Source organism: Rhipicephalus sanguineus, chromosome 7, assembly GCF_013339695.2.
Source record: "Rhipicephalus sanguineus isolate Rsan-2018 chromosome 7, BIME_Rsan_1.4, whole genome shotgun sequence".
NCBI classification, from domain to species: Eukaryota; Metazoa; Arthropoda; class Arachnida; order Ixodida; family Ixodidae; genus Rhipicephalus; species Rhipicephalus sanguineus.
Window position 1 is genome coordinate 137,978,137 of NC_051182.1, and position 18,609 is coordinate 137,996,745.

General features: G+C 49.9%; 1 protein-coding gene across 2 annotated transcripts in view; it reads right to left on the reverse strand.

Moving 5' to 3' along the window:
- Positions 1-312: 312 nt before the first annotated feature.
- LOC119400063 (uncharacterized) overlaps positions 313-18,609 on the reverse strand; it is a 28,456-nt gene continuing 10,159 nt past the window's right edge. The window contains exon 2 of one of the 2 annotated variants that reach the window (XM_037666988.2): positions 313-3,104. In XM_037666988.2, coding sequence (XP_037522916.1) covers positions 630-2,771 — 2,142 coding nt within the window. In that variant the 5' untranslated portion in view covers positions 2,772-3,104 and the 3' untranslated portion in view covers positions 313-629. The remainder of the gene's footprint in view (positions 3,105-18,609) is intronic. The other variant, XM_049417953.1, reaches the window with a different exon arrangement.

The window sequence follows — 18,609 nt, forward strand, 5'->3', positions numbered from 1 at the left end:
TTAACGAGTGTTGCTGTTGAATCATTTTTTATAACGACAGAAGTAACTGTAAAGGTATTTGCCGTTACAGTTACTGTGAAAATAGTAACAGTGTTAGTTACAAGTTCCTCTTACTTAAAAGTAGCTAGTTAGCGGTAATGCATTACGAGTAACTAGTTACTGCCCAAGACTGCCCGGAAGCGTACATGTTTCGCGAGTCTGCAGCCGATTAGGAACAAGGTGCCGCCGTGCATAGTCACTGCGGCTGCTGCCTTTGCCAGACCCCCCCCCCTCCCCTTCCTCAATGAAACGAATGCATCTATACACTCAACAATATCGCACACAAGCTGTCGACGACTCAATCACAGCACACAAATTGTCACTACTTTACGAAACTCTTGTTTAATGACCCAATGAAAGCGTATAAAGTTGTTTGAGATCACCCAATGTCCAAATTATTAGTCGCGAATGAGGCACTGATGTTTCGAGTAGCAAGTTACGCGTACAAACTCGCCATACAGTAGATACTGCACCAGTCAGTACACGCAGGACGTTGCGCAGAGGTGGCGCGCGAAAACGACACAGCATGAATTCGCGTGATCTTGGATGCACTGCACTTGACCACAGCATAGGACACAAAGATCCGCAGCCTACCAGGCATCCAAGATGTCACCCATCTTCAGGTACTGCCGTATGTGCAGCCAGCAGTCTCGACTGAGGTCGGTCAGTTGCAGCTGACCGTCATCGCGTCTGTGGCAAGTCACACCATACTTGACAACACCTGCCACGCACATGAAGTCGTCCAACTCGGAGAAGCTCTTGACGCTGTTCTCGATTCGCGACACAGCCTCGTTTTCGTCGACGGATGCGAGTGCCTGCACTTTCGCCACCAACCCGGGGTTCCAGTGCACCAATTCGGCAGCTGCGGCGCAGTATCTGTGTCTCGTTCCCATGACGAAGTGCGCGGCGCGCGTCACAAGCGATAGGTTGCGGCGCACGACGTTGCCAATGGCGAACAAGTCGTCGCGCATTGGCCAGCACCTACACAACTGCATGCCGAGGAGCGTGTAGTTGCTTGATACTCTCGGTGACAGCTTCTGGGTCAGCAGGTTGGCCGACCTCTTGTCTAGGTACGGTAGGTAGGACAGGTTGTAAAGCGTCCGACTGGCCTGTAACTTGTCCACGAGCATCTGAATCTCGACCTCGTCGAAATAGATCCCCCTAATGAACAGCTTGCGTATGCTGTTGTTGAAGCACAACGCTTGCATCAGTAGCCTCTCAGGACGGTCCATGGTTGACGAGGTTCTGGGGAATGAGCTAATTTTCAGATATCTGAGCACCTTCGTGGCCTTAATGTACGGTGCCATCAACGACATGGTATTGTCCTCCAACCGCAGCCGCAATCCCCTGAGGGCCAGCGATGTCACGTGATTGCACGAAGGCAACAAGTCCAGGGCGGTATGAAATGAGTCGAAAAAACTGAGGGCAGTCGGGGTGATGCTGATGTAGGACAGCTCCTTGCACTCCCTGAGTGTGATGACGGGGTCGCTGACAACGTGTGGTCTGGAGAAGGAGAAGCGTTCCAGCAGGCCAGTCTCTCGCAGGGCCCTACATATCTCGGTCGTGGGTAAGAAACGATCCACGGCGATGCTCTTCAGGGACTTGTTGGACGCGATTGCCTTGAAGAGAGACCTGCACTCCTCCAGGTTGAAGCAAGAGAGATCCATAGTCAGCCTTTCTACCGTAGCGTTCTCGCCGAGAGCTGTTATCCATGGACAGATCCGGCCGGACACGCCATCCGATTCGGTGACTCTGTGACTGCTGTACAAATCACACTCTACCATGTGGAACGCCCTCAGCGACCGGTTTTCACTGAGCATCTCGGCTACGAAGCGGCTGTTCTCGTTATCCAGCGAGAAATCGACCAGGCTCACCTCGGAGATAGTGGTATTGCTGAACAGCGAGCGGATGATCAGAGACGGTACGTAGTCGTCTTTCGGGCAGCACGACGTCACGCTCAGGCTACGAAGCGTCTGGTTCTCGCACAGGTAGTCGGCGAACACGAAGCCGCACTGGGGCAAAAACCTGCTTACGCACCTGCCTAACGAGAGCGTCGTAACTGTCCTGTTTCGCTTGAGTCCGTTAAAAATGACCACCCCGTCTTCGTCCTCCATAAAATTTGCGCTTAGTTTGAGCGTCATCAGGGATGCGGTGTTCACCAGCAACTCCGAAAGACCCTCGCAGAAACTCCGCTCAAATGTATTCATCTCGCAGTTCAGCTCTTGCAGATGGTTCAGGAGTGGAAACGCGACAGCGAAGCTCTGTGACTCAAGCATGGTGATGTCGCACATGCACACCTCGAGCTTTCGAAGGCTCGGGCTCTTGGGCAACGCGTCGCATATGAGTTGGTTGTGGTTCTCAATAATGCGGCTGGTCAAGACCACGGAAACCAAACAGCTGTGATAAATCAGCAGGCGGTGCAGAAGCGTAGCGGCCGCGTGCTGGCGTCGCGGCGACTCCAAGGGAATGTGTAGGCCATCCACTGTGACGAGAGAAAGTTGGCCAGGGTAAAGCTCCCTTAGCAGGAGACCGACATCCGTGAAAAATTTGTTCCATGTGGTAAGGTCCCTGAAAATATCGCAAGGCCGACCCTCGCTGCTCCTGCACGTAGTCGGATAGTTTATGCTGAAGCAGTGGAAACGACTGTTCTCAAACTCGAAGGCTGACGTGATTGACATCGGTTTGCTCCGAGAACACCCTTGGTCGTCATTCGTACGCTTGCGCTTGGGCATGGCGAATGATCCAGTCACTGGGAGTTCTTCCGTCCACAAATGCGACAAACCGCTGACGCGTGTCCGGTCTCCATGTCACGCGCGACGCCGCCTAATCTCGGAGATGGCAATTTGAGCAACGCACGCAAGCTTCCTTTCCTGACAAACGCAGAGGCAGCACAGATGCGACGCGCGACGGCGCTTGAAAAGCGGCGTTTTTCTCCGAACGGAGAATAACAGTCTAGCTATTGCTCTGTTGGAGTGGAGACGCTAGCAGTAAGTAGCACTCGCGGGCCCTTAGAAATGCAGTCAAGGTTCGAAGTAAACATATCGGCTCTTGCTTTCACCTTGGAGCTTCACAGTATTTCTTAGCTCAAAGTGACTCCTGGTATCTTTGTGCTCACAACGATACTGTTCTCTCCTTAAACCCACTTGGCCTGTCATTCCCCGTCGTCGTCAGACGTTTTTCCATCCCCTTCCTTTTTCCTCTTACTGTTTTGTCACAGCGGCTTCCACACCCATCCACTGGCGGGCTCTCGGTTCGTGCACAACTCGCGGAAAACACCCCCCTCACCACACCATACACACATGTAGCCGCACGGCTCGGATGGTAGGGCGAGAGGACGACGGGGTAGTTAGTAGTCCCAAGCGGAGCTGTCAGTGGCTCGTGTCCACGAGTACGAGCAGCACTGTGACACCAGTGTCAGGCCGAGTGAGGAGCGGCAGTTGCTGCGGCGCACAAAGCTTGGCTCGCCGTTGTTACAGATGGCGAGTCCTGCGCTGGCGTTTGCGTCCGACAATGTCGGTCACATCGCTGGGAACGAAGCTGCCGACGACCTGGCGAGGACGGCACACGACGCAGCGGTTCCGCTGTCAACGTACGCGGACTCCATGGATTCAGCACGCCAACACACGCCAAAACATCCGGCGAGAGCTCGCTCCCAACCACCCCGACCGCCCCGACGTGCGCGGCCACCCCAAACCTCCGGCTGCCCGCCGCGCCATCTGCCGGAAGGTAGGATCAACAGAAAGGAGCGCTATCTCCTCCTCGCATTTCGGTCCGGTTCCGTCTGGGAGAGAGAGAGGGAGAATGATTCGGAAAGAAAGAGGATCATAAAAGGACGCTATTTTCTGCCTCCCGTTGTGGGGCACGGCTCAGACCCTCAGGGACGGGGAAGTAAAGATGACATAAAGTAGGAGAGAAGATAGCGAGAAGGAGAGAGTAGAGGACAAGAGAGTATCTTGTCTGAGCAGGTGGGAGCACAAAGCCAAGGCGAGGTCCGCAGGAACCACGAACTCGAGAAAGGCTCGCAGGGCTGGTATCCTGGCCGGTGCGGGAAAGAAGAGGTCCTCCACAGTTATCGCATGGAGACCGAGTAGGCGATAGCGGCGCACCGTCTCGCATCGTTCACCGCCCAGAGCAGGCAAGGAGCAAATGATGTGCTACAGCGTTTCTTCGCCACCACCATAGGCGTATCTACCGGGGGGACAAGGGGGGCGCTATTCCCCCCCCCCCCAACTTTGCACTATCGACAGTGGTCATTGTCGCCTGCAGATTCGGAAGTTAACAAGCGAGGCAAAGTTTTACTTGAACACAGCAATAACGTAATTATGTAATAAAATTGGTCCTACGGTTCTGCTGTGACGACTGTCCTCGGTGTTTCCTGACCACGCACTGTAGGCTCTATGCGGTGCGGGCTGCCTATTCCATGCTTTCGCGCAATACGGTCGAGCATTGTAGAGGAGGCTATCGCTCAGCAGGGGCTTTATAACATTACAGCAGTCTGTCATGATATTATTTTATTCTGCCTGTCCTGAAATTTAAGTTATGAGCGGCGCAAATACGGGCGGGAACCAGTAAACGTATTACAGCCCGATCAAACGCTCTCCTTTTTTTAGGAAATAGAGTTTCTTTCCTTGAAAACGAATAGCATCGCTACTCATTCATATAAGCTGCTGTGAGTTGATGAGTGTGCAAAAGTGTCGAGTATTTTAGTTGTTCCGAGCCAGGAGAACTAAAAAAGATTCCCACTTTAGTCTCCGATTAGCCTGATTCACCTTGCTTATTATATGGTAGCCTGCAGAGATCGCGGCGGCGTGTAACAAGGCAGTGGACTCGAACACATTGAGAAGCCGAGCTTTCAAGGTTGCCCCGTAACTTGATCTACCTCACCAGAGAGATGATCAGCGTCCACGGTTTTGTGGACTAAGAAGGCTGCCCACCTGCAAAGGATTGTGTCTGTTCCTAATAATGTTTATTTCTCTTTCTATCTCTCTGTCAGCAACGATGAGTTCACAGAGTTGTGTACGCGCAAGAACAGCTCAAACATCGTTGTACTACAACTGAAAGTATCTATTATACACATATGAATCCCTCTCGCCCGCTACTATAAGTAGCCCTTGCCAATGTGATTGGCGGGCAGCCTTCTTGAATTACGTTCACAATAAGGCACTGTCTGGTTATTCAAAAAATTTAATGTTCAGCACAGTAATAAGCCGCTTATTGTGAACACTTAAAGGGACCGACAACTGCCCGGAACATGAAATGAGATGACTGCACTGATGGAAAGATTGTCCGTTGCATTGACTCAAACCAACCCTGTTTATCTCATGAGAGGCGCATTTATATTTTTATTTCTTCATTGAAAGTCGCGAAAAATGACCTTTGGCGCCTCTGGCGGCAAAATCATACACGGTCCGATGAAGCCGGTCACGTGACCATTGATTGGTGTATGCGTTCGATGACTTTTCTGTTAGTACTGAAATATTGTTCATTTCTTTATATTAAAAGATATTACTCCATAAAAATGTACATATAGGCCTGCGTTAGTTGTATGCAACAAAGCGGTGCTGCCTTCGCTTGGCGAGTTACTGTAGCTATGCTTAACCACCTTTATTTCGAGCTTTCCAGCCATTTTTGAAAATAGCATGCTCTTACAATGAGATGATGTGGCTTTTACACCTTCTCGGTATTTGTACAGCGTTGTGCTGGTTGTGCGCGCCTGCGACCAAGGTTGCCTGCGCCTGTGTCATGGATGGCTTTTCGCGGCATGAGATCATTGCAGAACAACGACAGCTTTCACAAGGGCTAGCGGCATTGCTATCAATTCTCAGCGTTGCTGGAGCAAGCCTTCATGCGTGTTTGGAGCCTTTCAGATCGAAAAATACTGCTTATAAAATAACTACGTGCTTTTAGGATAAACATCTGCAGCTACAAACGCTACGAAGGATAAGCTTCCTGTCTCGCCGTAAAAAACAGGGTCGAGAAAAGTCAGTTGTCGGTCCCTTTAAGTTTAACGCCGCGAGCTTTCGCAGACTTGTGACGTCGAGTAACAAAGAGGTGATTTTATGGCACACCAAAAACTTATTGACGAATAACAAAGAGCCAATGACCAACAATACGCCGTATTGAAAACAGTTTATTTTTTTTTGCGTAGTCATGCGTATGTGGTAATTACGCGGTGGATCACTTACGCGTAATTTGTTGCGTCGTGTTACGAGCAGGTGCTGTGAGCCCGACCAAGAAAATTTCGACCAGTCAATAACAGCTAACAACCTATACGGAATGAAAGGATGCGGGGTACTTTGACGTTATAATCGTCCACATTTTTTCACAGAAAGTGTGAGCTTACACAGTGTACGTAGCCTATTCACTTGGAGAAGCCGGAGGGGAGGAGTAAAGGGCCACTTCACCGCTTTCTCGTCCAGCCCCCACCCAAGCTGGGACAAGTAGGAGGGCAAGGAATGACACCAAGTATACAAATTAGTAGTCATTTATAATCTTATAGTATACACAACCAGCTCAATGTGGTTTCTCTAAATAATAATTGACTGAACTTGGTCTTTTTCTTTATAAAGACTTTACATTAGAGGTCTCTAACAGTAAAGAAATTGGCACTGGCTTATTCTGAAGACTTCTGCTAAGTACCTCGCTTTGTCAGCCACATGTTTTGTTTAATAAGTGAGAATTTAAGGTACTAGAGTCATAGCAGATTCTTCATACTCACCGTATTTACAACGCCAAACTGAGAGTGTGAAGTTTGCAGATGGAATGCTCATATGAAGAACAGGCTAAAGGCTATATATATATATATATATATATATATATATATATATATATATATATATATATATATATATATATGGCGGACGGAGCGAGTGACGCCAGCCCCCCCATTCGCGAACGAGTTGGTACGCCACTGCTTTTTCCGGCATTCCCAGTGCAGCTTGTCGCTTGGCACGAAGTTGTCCCTCTGAGAACTCAAAGGTAAGAGGTTCTTGAAACGATGCACCTGCAGGTATTAGGCTGCCGAAATTACTGGAACGTAGGGTATTACCGTCACTGCCATATCTTGCTAAAGCGTTTTTGTCTCACGCATGGTCTCACCTTTCACTTCTTTCTCTCTTTATTCTTTCGGCGAAAAGCATGGGAGAGCTTCCGCGGCAGCTGCAGGTTTTTCGAAGTGCAGTCGTAATGCTGTAGGTTTGACATTGCACTGCACTTCTTACAGCGTAGGAGTGAAAGGAAAGTGGCTGCATCGCCTTTGTTTACGCCAAGGATTTCCACTCTCAAATTTGGCGGGAAACAGCGGTGCGCATTGACAAGGCACAGGCGGCTGGCGAGTGTCCCACCGTCCTGCGAGTGTCTAAACGTGCGCGTTACTACCCGAGTCCTATGAGATGGCGCTGAGCCGTGTCCCCAACTAGAGTCACTGTATATGCTACCTTTAGGTAGCAGAGTTGCGCATAGGTCCGGCTAGCAACCACAGTTATGCGGTGAAGTCGCACTTCGTTTTTGCAGGCGACATGCCTACCGTGTCGCCGATTAACCTGTCTGGCGTGTCGAAGACCGACGATAAACGTTGGCTGTCGATGGCTAGTGTTAATTCAGCTCGCTGCAGCGGCGGCGTCGAGAAATAAACAAATTGGCCCAAGCGGCAGCTTCTCCGCAATGCATGGTTGCTAGCGGCGTTGGGAAGACAGATGCGCAACTCTGCTACCTAAAGGTAGCATATACAGTAACTCTATCCCCAACAGGTGGATAGCAAAATGACGTCTTCCGGTTCGATGCCTAGCTCTTCGCTGTTTCAAGGTGTGTGCCGTTCAGTGTAACCGGGGAGAAAACACGTACTTTCTGCGACGCGGTTGTTACCAGTTATCTTGCCTCCTCCCCGATTACACTGAACCGCACACAACTTGAAGCAGCGACGAGCTGAGCCTTGACGGTTCCTAGAACCGGAAGTGCTGTAGCAGACGACGCGCCGTTTTGCTATCCACCTACTGGGAGACAGAAAGAAGTGCCTCTTTCCTCAACAACCACTGTATAGTCGTATGAGTTTGGAGACTGGTACTGTGGTTGCCACTTGACCCGTCCCGGCGACACAAGGTAAGCGTAGGTCATGCACAAATATATAGCTTGCGTTTAGAACTTAAGGTTTGATATCATCCCCCCTAGATTGTTTTGTTTTTGAGTTCAAGAAGACTTGAAACATGCCTATCATTGCTAGCTGCAGTATTGGAGATGCCAGTCACGCCAGTATTCAGCCAAGTATATCCTGCAATTCGTCGTTATTGAGCTGTTCAGAGCAGCCAGGAAATCCGCAAACTGACTATAGACCGTTTTCACGGAGAGGAGGAGCGTAGCCTAGAAACCGGTGTATTTTCACCGCTTTCTCTCTCTCCACCTCGGCCGACCGCTGCCGCAGTTTTGCACTGCGTGGTGCGTGAGAGGTCAGCGTGTTTCCATTTTTCGACATGCTGAAACAATTGTGCTGCCGCAAATCGAAATGTCGGACGAGAACAAGTCGACAAGCTACCACTGCGCTGTGTTTGGCTGCGGAAACAGCTACGGAAGCCTGAAAGACTGGCAGCCAAGGCATGCGAAGTGCACAATGTTTATAAATGACTTCGCTTCTCTCAGGTCGCACGCCTTCTTCTCCGACAAATAGTATATTATTATATGTGGTGTCTGCACTTATGGCCATTTCTCCAAGTCACCACACCAGCTTGTGATTGTGCTTGGGTGCTGGTACACTTTATCATCTGCACCAAAGAGAACCAATGTCAAGGCTGACGATTAATGCACAAAATGTTTGGCCAAGAGTTGTCATCATGAACCTATCTGATTTCTATGCTACAGCACATGATTTACAATGCCTGCGGCTAGAAAATGTTCCATCTTAGTGCGTGCAATTTCGAGATTATTGAATGAGCACTTTTCAATCTACATGACAGAAGGGCCCATATGACATGTGTTCTTTGGCGTAGGTACGCGTTTCTAACGTTTCGTCGAGAGCACGTTCTTTCTCGACTTTTCGATTTTGTGACGATAACCGGGGTATACCCCGGTTATCGTCACAACCGCACTTTTTTTTTTTTTGCGCGGCAGCCTGAGCGTCGTGAATAATCGGCCCACGTTCGTTAAAGCCAGGTCGTTACCTGGACACGTGCGCTCGTCGTAATGCTTCTGAAATACTCGCCAGAAAACAAATTGACAATAATGTTACCAAAAACGAGCGCCCTTTCGGCGTATCGCTAGTGGCGGCGGCTCGCGCCGAAGCGAACTTACGCCATGCCACGCTTCCAGATGTGCAAAAGGCTTATTTTTATCATCGGTGTTGTTTCTACGCCGAATTTTGAGCTCACACGTCGTACTTCTGTTACTTATCCTGTGCAAGGATCAGAGGCCACAAGCTACGACGGCGACACGAATAAACACATGCGTCGGTGTTTGTGCTCCTGTCGTTCCGTGAACATTGTATTGCAACGTGCCAAGCGGAACCAAAGTGGTCTATTAGGGATTAGAGTTACGTTGAACTTGAATAATCACGGCACGGAAACTCGGGAGGCATCTTAAACACTAATGCGCGCACCTAGCGCGCAGCCGGACAATGGCCTACGTGTTCGCTCGTCTCCATTTACGTTTCTCCGATTATACTTCGACAGTTGTCCTAAATGTTAACGCTCTTTTATAGTGATTATTCCAAGAACCTCGCCCGGCCAGCTATAACAAAACATACAAAGCAATTACCAATTTACACATGCTGCTTAAGAACTGCATTGGCATTATTCTCATCGTCGGCGCTGCTGCGGGAACGTCTCGTGGGCCGCCGCTGCTTGCTGTTTCAGCCATTTTGAAACTGAAAGCTTAGCGATTATTTATCAGCGCCTTTACACTCGAAAAGCGTTGCCCTGTTTTGCCCGTGTACCGCGAAGAACAGCAATACCTTGTGAACCGAGCGCATATACGCTGCATACACCGCCGCGGAACCCCACACACCGGAGGGGCGGCGAAACGTCGCAGACGATAGACGGCGCTGCGGCGGTGGAGTGCTTTAAAAATGGCAGCCTCCTTGTGAAATTGGTGTATAGAGTATCTTTCTGAAGCCCTTCTAATGCAGTTACGAGGAATGTACTAATATCCTATATAATCCGCTATAACATTATGATTGAATTAAGTACTTTTTGCTGCAGCATATTTTTTCCGTATGTTAAAAAACTTCAAGGTATGTTTTCCAAGACATATAAACATGAATTGTTTTCTTTTGCATGAAATAAACGCTGCCCACGATTTTGTGCTCGGAAGTTTCAAATGTACTGAAGCAATGCCACACTGACTGAGATCACTTTGTTAAAGTACAAGCGATATGTCGCACGCTCATATATTCAGCATATCTTGCTCGTGCTCAGAGTTTTAGCTATAGTCGGATACAACTTTATAAGGCAGCGGCATTTCCTCCTCAAAGGCGGATGAACACAAGCCTGCACCAATGGGCGCGCACTCGGGACTGACGTCATGAGCGGGACGGCCTGTGGCTCCGCCTTCGGAGAACATCGGCGCGTGTATGAGCGGGACTATTTCTTTAGCTTCGGTCTGGGCGGGGCCTCTCCTGCCTTCCAATGTTGTATCCGACTATAGTTACGGAAATACGGTACGCAAATACGCTACCGTATGACGCTACCGCTCCTCCTTTCCAGGTCGTCGACCTTTTGCCGGTGAAGGCACCCCAACGCCACAAAAGCTTTTTCAAAAATTACTGTGTGGTGTCACGCCTCATTATTGCCTGTAAGCCCGTGCATTCTTAAGGATCCACCTGTCGTTCGGGGGACGCACTAGTGCGTCACTGGAACTGGGAGCGGACAAGCGAGAGAGGACGACCGCTACCGTAATCCCATACCCTATTTGCCTACCGTGTTTCCGTACCTTGCTAAAATACTCTAATAGCGCACCGTGCACCTGCCGTGTCGTCTCTTCGGCGCCATACGGGCGATTTTTGTCCAAACGTATAATCCGCGTGCAAGTGCTGACGACGCGAAGTCAACGAGCCTCCTATAATTCACGATAGGATTGTGAGAGGTGGTGGTCCTCATACTCTGAAGTCCTGCGCGGTCAAGGGGACATTGAATTTTGAAGTGCAGGTGTGTGCTCATCATTATGACCCTATCAAGGTTCCAGGATTGGTGGAATCCTGGTGACCGCGTGGAGAGAGGGAAAATGGGGTGGACCTCAATCTGATCATTTATTCCGGTGCTGGTGCACCGGCAAGCACCATGCCTGTTCCCTGTGATCTGAATAATGTAAATACTTGTATATATAGGTTTCTGCCTTCCATCAACTTATCCTGATGACTACCCAACAAGACACTACCGACCCATGTTCGCACCGGACACGCAGCCCGATTTCTAACACAGGCTTAGCGCAGCAAAATGGGCATATAGTGTGGTAGCCCGTAATTTGTAGTAATTCTTCCAATTTATTAAGATTATATATATATATATATATATATATATATATATATATATATATATATATATATATATATATATATATATATATATATGAGTGCATGGAACCAGTTTATGCTGTGGTGGGGTCCTTTTAATAATAGTAACTGCTAAAAACAAAAGTCAGCCCCCCCCCCCGCTCCAGTTTTATTCAAGCGACCCCCCCCCCCTAAAATGAGTGGCTGGATCCGCCCCTTCTTGCCGTCGCGGCACGGCAACGAAAGAAAGGCTAGCCCCCTTGCGGATGCACCGTCCTGCCAAAATTTCTGCGGGCGCCTTTGATCCATGCAATGCATGCCTAAGTGTGCAGACAAAGCAGGACCTTTGACTGCATTCCTGTGTTCACTGAGGCGCAGACTGAGACAGCTGGTGTTACAGACCCAGGGCTAATAACGCGCTTTTACCATTTCATTCCTGTCATTCCAAACTGATAAAGCGTGGTGTCACCAAGCTATGTTTTAATAATGCACCCGATAAGCCATGTTGCCATCTGATGCAAACCAGCTTCAATGAGCAAGTGTCGCGACTTTTGACATCCGGTTATCCCACTGCTTTGTTAGTATCGGTAGGTGAAGGTGTACTGCGGCGCCTAAAAGCTAGTCGTGCCGTACGTAGCACCAACGGGAGTCCTGCTGTTGACAAACCTAAACCCAAGGTAGCTGTAAATCCGTATATCCACCAGATATCGCACAACCTAAACAAAATAGCGGCTCGGGACAATGTACAGGTTGTTTTCACAGCGCCTAAGAAACTACTAAGTTTGAGTAAAAAAACTAATCCAAACAAGACTAATTACAACTGCAATAAAAACCACAAATGAAAGTGTTTTTTTATTGCGAATAAGGTGTTCTTTATCGCATTCCGTTATCTTGCCAGCGTTTTCATATCGGACAAACAGGAAGGTGCGTGAACGCTCCTCTTCGATAACACCACTATAAGTGCAATAAGACGCCCGCAGATGGTTTTCTGGCAATACATTGCCAAGAATACGCGTGTGTGCCGTTGGTTGACAATACTGTCATTGTTGGAAAGAGCAACTGCGAAGTCACCCGATTAATAATAGAAAGTGAGCAGATTGGCTATTACAGATGCTCTTGTATCAGCAAGACTTCGCTAACGCTGTCTGACAAAGGAATTAGTTTCCTACGCAAACCGCTTTATTGTTGCGAGTAGAGCCCATGTTTCTAGTGTCTCTTCCTATGTGCCCTCGTCTACACCAGCGCTAAGAAACTGCCTTTTCATTATGCGCCAACAAGCCTTCATCGTTACGCTCGTTCACTCGGGGTCCGAGCTTCATCCGCGTAATGAAGCTCAGACATGGAGGATACCACATACGGCCGGTGCCGGCCAGTTACACGCTGACGTAAAACTGTGATAGTCTACCGATACGCGATGAGGCGGAGAAAGAACGGAGCGACTGTGCTAGCGGGCCGAGCGAGAAAGTTGCGAGGTGATTAGCAGTATTACTTGTCGCATAAACAATGGGATAATCAAAGCTACCACCATAGTGTGCCTCGCGCGTCAAGGCACCCTATACCACCACCGCCTCTAGCGCCATCTGGTACGCAGTAGAGCTGCTGACTGCTGTCTGGTGCGTTTTTCTGTGCACGGGCGTTGAGTGCAGCCTGGTCAAAGTAAAGCTAACGCCGTAACTAGATCGTCTAAGTGTTTTAACGCGGTAGCGTTAGGGCGCACGTTCGAAAACAAAGCCTGTCTGCGTCAAAATTGGGAAGAACTCGTCGCCTTTATTCTTAGTATGTCGAGAAAAGCTTCGTTACTTCGGCTTTTGCGACAATGCTGAATATTATGGGATTTCCCGAGGAATGGAAATTTCTTCGTTAAATCATCAGGTTTCGTTATATCCAATTTTAACCATTTCTAAATAAGTGAACAAATAAAAAGAGTCGTAGAGGAAAAATGCAAGTCCATTTTTGCGTCCATATATGTTAAAACATGACATCTTATGCCGTATATTATTAAACACAGCATATTCGTGCGCCCCATGTCCGCATTTAAATGATGCACGCGTGGCTAACGCTGTTCTGCTTCTTCTGCAACAAATATGTAATAATATACATAATGACTGCAAGCGGTTGTTTCCTAAAACAAAGAGATTACTTAGCATGATACAAACTCACACAACAGAAATATAGGATGAAATAAACAGGCTGTTTTGATACCTAAAGAAGTGATCACATAGTTTGCGACTAATATTATTACTGCACGCTCACTACCTCGTTATTTTTTGCGTTTGGTTGCGCCAACCAAACCTGGGGATAATTAGAAGTGTCCCTTGAAAATTGGCTGCCATGGTCTCTTCAAAATATTACCCAACAATTACATCGCGAGAATAAGTACAGAGCCAATCTGAATGGCGCGCAGTGCTAGCACTTATTAGCATACATGTTTCGCGAGTCTACAGCCGATTAGGAACAAGGTGCCGCAGTGACTACGCACTGTGGCACTACCTCCCCCGCCCCCAACCCTCAATGAACCGAATCCATCTATACACTCAACAGTATCGCACACAAGACATCGACGACTCAATCACAGCACACAAATTGTCACTAGTTTACGAATCTGCTGTTTAATGACCCAATGAAAGCGTATATAGTTGTCTGAGATCACCCAATATCCCAATTATAAGGCGCGAATGAGGTGCTCATGTTTCGAGTAGCAAGTTACGCGTACAAACTCGCCATAAAGTTGATACTCCACCAGTCAGTACAAACAGGACGTTGTGCAGACCTGGCGCGCGAAAACGACACAGCTTGTATTCGCGCGATCTTGGATGCATTGCGCTTAGCAACAGCATAGGATACAAAGAGCACACCACTCATCCAAGATGTCATCCATCTTCAGGTACTGCCGTATGTGCAGCCAGCAGTCTCGATTGAGGTCGGTCAGTTGCAGCTGACCGTCATCGCGTCTGTTGCAAGTCACACCGTACTTGACAACACCTGCCACGCACATGAAGTCGTTCAACTCGGAGAAGCTCTTGACGCTGTTCTCGACTAGCGACACAGCCTCGTTTTCGTCGACGGATGCGAGTGCCTGTACTTTCGCCACCAGCCCGGGGTTCCAGTGCACCAATTCGGCAGCTGCGGCGCAGTATTTGTGTCTCGTGCCCATGACGAAGTGCGCCGCGCGCGTCACAAGCGATAAGTTGCGACGCACGACGTTGCCAACGGCGAACAAGTCGTCGCGCATTGGCCAGCACTTATTCAACTGCATGCCGAGGAGCGTGTAGTTGCTTGACACTCTCGGCGACAGCTTCTGGGTCAGCAGCTTGGTCGACGTGCCGTCGTCGTACGGGTAGTAGGACAGGTTGTAAAGCGTCCGACTGGCCTGTAACTTGTCCACGAGCATCTGAATCTCGACCTCGTCGAAGTAGATCCCCTTAATGAACAGTTTGCGTATGCTCTTGTTGAAGCACAACGCTTGCATCAGTAGCTTCTCAGCACGGTCCATGATTGACGAGGTTCTGGCGAATGAGGTCATTTTCAGATCTCTGAGCACCTTCGTGGACTTAATGTACGGTGTCATCAAGGACATGGCATCGTCCTCCAACCATGGCTGCAATACAGTGAGGGTCAGTGATGTCACGTGACTGCACGAAGGCAACAAGCCCAGGGCGGTATGCAATGGGTCGAACCCACGGAGGTCAACCGAGTTGATGCTGATGCAGGACAGCTCCTTGCACTCCCTGAGTGTGACGATGGGGTCCCTGACAACGTGTGGTCTGGCGAAGGACAAGCGTTCCAGCAGGCCAGTCTCCCGCAGGGCCCGACATATCTCGGTCGCGGGTACGAAACGATCCACGGCGATGCTCTTCAGGGATATGTTGGACGCGAGTGCCTTGAAGAGAGACCTGCACTCTTCCAGGTTGAAGCAAGAGAGATCCATAGTCAGCCTCTCCAGCGTAGTGTTCTCGCCGAGAGCTCTTATCCACGGGCAGATCCGGCCGGACACGCCGTCAGATTCGGTTACTCTGTCATTCCTGTACAAACCACACTCTACCATGTGGAACGCTCTCAGCGAGCGGTTTTCACTGAGCATCTCGGCGACGAGGTGGCTGTTCTCGTTATCCAGCGAGAAACCGATCAGGCTCACCTCGGAGATTGTGGTGTTGCTGAAAAGCGGACGGATGATCAGATTCGGTACGTAGTCGTCATTCGTGTAGTACGACGTCACGATCAGGCTACGAAGCGACTGGTTCTCGCACAGGTAGTCGGCGAACACGAAGCCGCGCTGGGACAAGAACCCGCTTACGCACCTGCCTAACGAGAGCGTCCTAACTGTCCTGTTTCGCTTGAGTCCGTGAAAAATGATCAAACCGTCTACGTCCTCCATAAAACTCCCGCTCAGTGTGAGCGTCATCAGGGATGCGGTGTTCATCAGCAACTCCGAAAGACCCTCGCAAAAACTCCGCTCAAACAGAATCATCTGGCAGTTGAGCTCTTGCAGATACTTCAGGTGTGGAAACGCGACAGCGAAGCTCTGTAACTCAATCTTAGTGAGGGCGCTCAGGCACACCTCGAGCTTTCGAATGCTCGGACTCTTGGGTAACGCGTCGCATATGATTTGGTGGTGATCCTCAATAATGCGGCTGGTCAAGACCACGGAAACCAAACAGCGGTGGGAAGTCAGCAGGCAGCGCAGAAGCGTGGCGGCCTCGTGCTGTCCTGGCGGTGCTTTCTTGGGAAAGCACCGCCAGGACCGCCATCTGCCATCCATTATGACGAGAGAAAGTTGGCCAGGGTAAAGCTCCCTCAGCTCGAGACCGACATGACAAAATAATTTGTTCCATGTGGTAAGATTCCTGAAGATATCGCAAGGCCGACTCTCGCTGCTCGTGCACTGAGTAGGATAGCTTATGCTGGAGCCGGAGAAACAACTGTTCTCAAACTCGAAGACTGACATGATTGACCTCGGTTTTCTCCGAGAACACCCTTGGTCCTCATTCGTATGCTTACGCTTGGGCATGGCGAGCGATCAAGTCACTGGGAGTTCTTCCGTTCTCAAATGCGAGAAACCGTTGACGCGCGCCCGGTCTCCATGTCACGCGCGAGATGGCAATTTGAGCAAGGCACGTAAGTTGGCTCTCTCCTGACAATCTGTTGAACGCAGAGGTACTGAGGTAGCACAGATGCGACGCTAGACGGCACTTGAAAGGCGGCGTTCTTCTGCGAACTGAAAAGATAATAACAGTCTACCTATTGCTCTGTTGGAGTGAAGACGCTAGCAGTAAGTAGCACTCGCGGGCCCTAGTCAAGGTTGTAAGTAAACATATTAGCTCTTGGGTTCACCTCGGAACTTCGCGGTATTTCTTATCACAAAGTGACTGCTGGTATCTGTGCTCACAACGATGCTGTTCTCTCCTATAACCCACTTGGCATGTCATTCCCCTTCGTCGTGAAACGTTTTCCATCCCCTTCTTTTTCCTCTTAATGTCTCGTCACAGCGGCTTCCACACCCATCCACTGGCGGGCTCTCGGTTCGTGCACGACTCGCGGAAAACACCCCCCTCACCACACCATACACACATGTCGCCCCACGGCTCGGATGGTAGGGCGAGAGGATGATGGGGTAGTTATAGTCCCAACCGTAGGTGTCACGGGCTCGTGTCCACGAGTACGAGCAGCACTGTGACACCAGGTCCCGTTCGAGTTAGGAGGGGCGGGTGCTGCGGCGCACGAAAGTTGGCTCGCCGGTATTACAGACGGCGTGTCCTACGGTGGCGTTCGCGTCCAACAAGTGCCCGCCGCGTAGGTCGGTCACATCGCTGGGAATGAAGCTGCTGACGACCTGGCGAGGACAGCACACGACGCAGCGATTCCGCTGTCAACGTACGGATTCAGCACGCCTAGCACGCCAAAACATCCGGCAAGAGCTCGCTCGCAACCACCCCTATGAGCGAATACTAGCCTCCGGCTGCCCGATGCCGCTGCGCCATCTGCCGGAAGGTAGGATCAACACAAAGGAGCGCTCCCTCATCCTCGCATTTCGGACCGGTTCCGTCCGGGGGAGAGAGAGGGAAAATAATTCGGAAAGGAATATAATAAAAGGACGCTATTTTCTGCCTCCCGTCGTGGGGCACGGCTCAGCGCCTGTAGGGAGGGGGAAGTAAAGATTATATAAAGAAAGAGAGAAGATGGAGTATCTTGTCAGTGAATGCGGGAGCACAATCCCAAGGCGAGGTCCGCAGGAGCCCCGAACTCGAGAAAGGCTCGCAGGGCTGGTATCCTGGACGGTGCGGGAAAGACGAAATCCTCCACAGATATCGCATGGAGACCGAGCAGGCGTTAGCGGCGCATCATCTCGCATCGTTCACCGCCCAGAGCATGCTAGGAGCAAATGATGTGCTACACCGTTTCTTCGCCACCATATCTGCGGCACGTCGGCGGCGAGGAACGACACGTGGAGTACATGCGTGCCACAGGCCACGCGCCGTCGGTCGTCTGGCCGCCTCCGCTGTGTACCCATGCCCATTTGCAGTGACTGCAGTGAGGAGGAAATATTCTTCTTGGTGGTTCGGGAGGAAAAGGAAAAAGGCACCTAATTTATGTCTGCCTTTAGGCCACACGGCGCAGTGTTTTATAGGGGTGGAGTAAGGGGGGATAAAAGAAAAGTAGAAAGCATCTCTTTATTACATGCGCCGCTCCCTCTTCGTTACCGGAGAGCTCGCACTTACGACGGAGACAAAGAGAGAACAACATGGCGCGAGCGCTCACTTTCAACTAAACTTTAATGAAGGAAAACGGAAGAAAATAACATACATAGGTACCACGCATGCGTCACTGCGCAGAATACTTAACTCAGCGATATACGTCACACATTGCTTAAAAATCGGCCTGACACAGTGACGAGGTGTTCAAAGATATCTGTCGAAACCTGTAAGGCGCTAGGCAGTGTTGTCCAGACAAGACACTTCTTTATCTATTAGGGCAAGCGACGTCGGGCTCACACACCTGTGACCCTCCTTTTTGATATGGAACGCCTCGCAAACTTCCCTTGTAATCTTGTCCGAGTGACGGAACAAAACTGCGGTTCCTGTGAAGTTCGCGGAGCAGAG